General features: G+C 31.7%; 1 protein-coding gene across 1 annotated transcript; it reads left to right on the forward strand.

The window, feature by feature from the left end:
• Positions 1 to 1,713: 1,713 nt before the first annotated feature.
• LOC145009610 (GDSL esterase/lipase 6-like) lies at positions 1,714 to 4,585 on the forward strand. Its single transcript, XM_078968271.1, has 4 exons — positions 1,714 to 2,054; positions 2,303 to 2,448; positions 3,778 to 4,237; positions 4,347 to 4,585. Exons 1-4 carry the CDS (start codon positions 1,805 to 1,807, stop codon positions 4,583 to 4,585), a joined length of 1,095 nt encoding a protein of 364 aa, XP_078824397.1. The 5' UTR covers positions 1,714 to 1,804.
• The last annotated feature ends 1,188 nt before the right edge of the window (positions 4,586 to 5,773 follow it).

Consider the following 5,773-nt stretch of genomic DNA (forward strand, 5'->3'; position numbering starts at 1 on the left):
TTTTACAAGCAGAAAATATCGGATTTTTTTTTGGGTAAATACATTATACATTACATTTTACTTACAATAGAAAATATAGGATTTTTTGGAACTCTCCTTTTATACATTTTCAAAAATATGAACACACATGCTATAATACAAGATTTGAAACAAAACTATCAAACCATTTTTACGGAAAATATCGGATTTTCTGGTGTTTACAAATGATACAAAACCTTTTATACAAACATGCTTATGAACTCACCAAGATTATATATGTTGACGTTTTCCAAGTAACTTGTATTCTCAGGGACTTGTTAAGCAGGTCGGTCATCAAGAACATGTGGAATTTTGTTGTATTTTTATGTCCATCATACACTTGATATTTTGGCATATAATATGTGATACAATACTTGATGTAAACAATGATGGTTGTTATATTTTAGGTATGATGATGATGTTGTCTTTGATTCATTTATATACACTGTGATGATATTACAAAATGAAGTCACCCACACCCAGATGTTTTCGTTGTTCTGGTTCGGGGGTGTGACATATTGTTTATGAGTTGTATGTATGCTGGTTGGGGGCCTTATGCTAGGCAAGGCCTGATGAGAGTGTTGCACGGCGCTCATCGAATGTTATAACATATCTACATCGGGGCCCAATGGATGTTAGGGGAGGCCCGATGTATGTATGATATTTGGTATTTTAGGAAAATTACTAAGTTTTGTGCTTACGGTTATGTGTTTCTGGTTTTAAAAACGCAACAAAATCAAACCATATGGATGATACGAGTGCAAAAAAAAGTTAGATACCAAACGTGTAATTTTGACCAAACCATAGGGACCATTTCAGTAATTTACTCTTGTATTAATATTATAAATGAATAAACTAAAATGGATTTTTATATTAATAATGTTTGACAAACATAAGGAATGAGCGGATAAATTGAAGTCGTTGGCTCAAGTTAACATATATGGCATGCTCTGGAAGTTGATAGCTTATTACTAGAAATTGTAGTTTTTATTTGTATATAAATGTTTGATAAAAATAACTTGAAGCTTTTAAAAGATTTAGAATCGCTTAAAATAACTTATCCAAAGTCATTGATCTTACAAAAAAATGTAATTAAGTCAATTTGCGAAATTATAAAAAAGATTTTGGTCAAGCACGAATGAAGGGTTATTTCTTTTTTTAAGTTCAAAGCTAGAAGGTTCGAAAACTACATGTCAAACACGGCTATTAACTATAAATTATGCATCGCCTAAGAACCAATATTATATTATCTCAGCAATATAATTTTTTGACATTTTAAAACCATATGTGTCTTGCCATTGCTATTGCCAATGCCGATGATACTTCTTTTTTATTACATGATAGATTCAAAGTCGAATACCCTTGGAATAAGACATTTCCTTTATATAACAGAATTGTTGATTGATTCCTAATGATTTCACATTTCATTTGAAATTATGAAATTGCACACTTTCAATCCAACCAAATAACCAAATGCAACATGTGATTTCATTCATCAAATAAAATTAAGAAACAATACCTCTACTATTCTCAATCAATCAAATTTATGTATTATAGAATGACAACACCATACATAAGTTTCAATCAATATTTCTTTTAAGTGTCGGGATAATAATGGCAAACAAATTGTGCACTTTCCTCGTGTTTTTAGTTCCATTTCCTATGTCGTTCTTTGGCCATTCCTTTTCTTCAACTTATTCCCTTCCTTTCTTCTTCAAATCTATTTAGCTTCAAATTCACATCATTTCTACACAAATAAAATAAAATAAATAAATGTTACCAATTTATGATTAAGATTATGGGAAGATCACCACTATTGATCATAATATTCCTTAGTGTATTTCTTGTGATTTCAGCATCAGCCAACGAATTTGTTAAATCGGTGTTCGTGTTTGGTGACTCCCTTTTTGATCCAGGTAACAACCCTTTTGTCAAGAACTGCACTGCTCAAGCAAATTTTCCACCATACGGTTCAAATTTCTTTGGCCAACCCACTGGACGCTTCACCAATGGTCGAACTGTCGCAGATTTTATTGGTAAATCTGTCGCCTTTTTACATGGTTAAAACACATGTCTTATATTCATTTCTTTATTTTCATACAAACAATATAAAAAGAAAATTTAGTTTTTTATATTTCTCATGTATATATATATATATATATATATATATATATATATATATATATATATATATATATATATATATATATATATATATATATATATATATATATATATATATAAACTTATTTATTGTGACAAACTACAATATTTTTTTATGCAGCACAATTTTTGGGGATTGAGCTCCAAAAACCATTCCAAGAGGTATATCAAGAGTTCACAAATGGCAGTCGGAAAGATTTTCCGGCCAATGGAATCAACTTCGCCAGCGGTGGAAGTGGAGTTTTGCCGTATACAAACAAGAATGTAGTAAGATCACCAAATTTATTACTTGTGCTTTCAATACGCAATTATATATATTTATTTATATTAAAATTTCAAATCCTTCTTAATAAATGAAGGTTTTTTTTGTCACATGTCAATATCTCATGAGTTTTGACACTTGTTTTTTTGTAGTTTTTTTGAAATAAATATTATACACTTGTCAATTTTTGGTTTGTTTCAATTTTTAAATTAAAATCATATACTTATATATGTAAAATATTAATTATCATATATATGATATTGAATTACAATAAATACATTTTCTTCCTTTCTTATTTTAAAGTTATACATTAAAAAATATTTTCTGTTTACACTTTAATGTTTAATTTTTTTTAAATCAACTCATATAATATACGGGTCTCACACCTAGTATTGAATAAAATCGGTATGGAGGTTATGTATTGACCTACAATTTTTGGTTATTTAAGTGTTATTCGAAAAAAAAAATTGGAATTGTTTTTCTTTCAACTTTTTATTTGGTAAAAGAAGTTTGATAATTATCAAGAAAAAGCTTTTAATTATGTAAGATAACGATTTTAATTGGTGTTATTTGCATAAATGCATATATAAACAATTAACGTGGGCATATAACCCTAAACGGATCTATTAAGTATTAACCTTTTTTTTTGTTGATGATTTTCAAATTGTATGACGACATAGAAATTTGAAGAAAGTTAAAAAAAGATTTATTGGTAATTATTTATTTATTTAATCACCGAATACCTTACTTCGATTTTATATTATATTATTAAACTTTAAATGTTAATTTAAAAATTATGTTTTATATGTTAAATATATACCGAATTTATGGTTTGGCAACGGAATCCCATTAAGAACTCAATCATTCATAATAGGGATGAGCAAATGGACCGGAGAACCGGCCGGAACCGGTACCGGAACCGGAACCGGAACCCGATGGAACTGGTCGGGCCGGGACCGGGACGTTATTTTTGTGGATTTTTGGAACCGGGAACCGGTAGGAACCGGAACCGATATAATCGGAACCGGTAGAACCGGCAAAAACCAGAACCGTATGATACTATTTTTCAAGGACCGGTTCCAACATTTGAAGACACGACAAGAACCAGTAGGAAGCGGGAACCGGTAGAACCGGAACCGATAGAACCGCCGGACCGGTTCGGTTCTTGATTTTGGCCGAAGCCGGTTCCCGGTTCCGGTCCGGTTCGGGTCGGTTCCGGCCGGTTCGATCCTTTTGCTCATCCCTAATTCATAATAGTCAAAGGAATCAAATTGTATATTACTTGAGCACTTCTTTTCTTCTCTGATTTGATTTTAACCATGTCTGATGGACAGGGGGTAACACCAATCCAAGTACAACTACAACAACTCCAAACCCTAATTGATGAAAACCACTTACACAAAACCCTAATTTCAAACTCTCTATTCTTCCTCGAATCAGGTTCTAATGACATTTTTAATTACTTCATGTCACCTCACACAGTAAGTTCAAAAGAATATATAGACAACATGTTGAAAGAAGTTTCCCACTTCCTTGACAAAATATATGAGGTTGGAGCTCGCAGGATCGCCATTTTCTCAGTAGGCCCCATGGGGTGTATTCCTGCTAAAGTTCTTCTACCAGATGCACATATTGACCAATGTTTAGATAAGATAAACAACGTTGTGAAAGACTATAATAAGGGTTTGGAAGATATGGTAAACGATATACCTAGAAAGTATCGTGATGCAATTAGTGTTTATGGACTAGTGTATAACATTACACAAGATATACGTGCTAACCCTGGATCTTATGGTATGCTTTTTCTATAACATGTTATCTTTGATTATATATGTTCATTTTAGAATGAAAGTTGTGATCTTACTTATGTAATACTTATGCATTTTCTTGTAACTTTGAATAGGTTTTGTCAATGTATATAAGGCATGTTGTGGGGGCGGGCCTCTAAATGGAATATTGCAATGTGGGACCGACGGTTATGATAAGTGTTCAAATCCTGATGACTTCTTTTTTTGGGATTATTTTCATCCTTCAGAACATACTTATAAGCTCATGTCCGAGTCCCTTTGGAATGGAGGTAATAATCAAATCAGACCAATGAATCTGAAGAGTTTGGCCAGTATCAACTTGTCATTAACTTAGATAAAGATTTATTTATATAAATGGATTAATTAAAGTGTTTGCATATAGAATGTATTGTTGTAATTGACATTTAAGAGTTGATAGTTACTGAATAAGTTTATGTTTGAGATGGTGGATTGTGTTTTTAATTTATTATTTTACTAATGGACATGTTCTTGATCACGTATACTATGGGAATGCAAATACATCTATTGTTATATTTACTAGAATTAGCCCAATTAATTTTATTGTTAAAAAGTAATTAAACAATTTGTTAATCAGATGTGGTTTCTAGTTTGAGTCGTGTCATGTAACTTGTTATTAGACGTGGCTAGTCGGTGGACGTTGTGTCCGGTTAAAAACTCATTATCGCATGCGACTTTGCATCATGAATTGTGCCTTGGTTGTAGAAGATTTGGAGTTGATAAAGTTGTTAATTACACAAATTTGTGTATGACCTAGATAACATTGATAAGAGAATCGAATTCATTTAAGAAGGAATATGATCAATATCATAAACGGGCAATTCTTGTTATAAATTGGTTAATTAACCTCAAAAGGGAACTTTTCTAATTCAAGGATCGTGTATACATATTTTCCTAATTTTATAATTTCGATCATATAAGTTTGGGTCATAAAATCTGATTTGGGATAATCCAAAAACCAAATATCTCAATTGAATGCAAAATCGAATATACAACCACAAAATGCTTGCTTTGTTTTATGTTTTCACTAGATAGAATTTCCAGAAGATTATAACGAAAGTTCAATCGATGTCGAGAAACTTTCCTACACGTCTCGAAAGAGACACCCCTTAACTCTACTTGCTTTTTTGACCAGCAAGAGCAGTGTAAGTGGCTTTTCCCCTTGGAATCTCACCAAAAGCGTTGCCCCAAACCCTGTGTTCTCAAGATCAAATTAACTTATGCGAGCCTCGAATCTTCACCTTTCAAGCTTCCAATATATCTAAAAATGAACTGATTATGCTAAAAGACCCAATGACAATAAAATCACCAACAATCTATCACACTTTTGAGTGGAGAAACAATGTGATAAGGAGTAGGTGAGTGAGTTTAGATATTATGAAATATTCGTATTGTTCACTCATTAAATGGACATGAAATAAACTAACCCTTTAGTTTTAATTTTTTGGGTAGGTACACGTTTTATGTTATATTATGCCAAAGTGAGGAACCATTTAACATCTTT

This window comes from Lactuca saligna, chromosome 8, assembly GCF_052625555.1.
Source record: "Lactuca saligna cultivar CGN05327 chromosome 8, ASM5262555v1, whole genome shotgun sequence".
NCBI classification, from domain to species: Eukaryota; Viridiplantae; Streptophyta; class Magnoliopsida; order Asterales; family Asteraceae; genus Lactuca; species Lactuca saligna.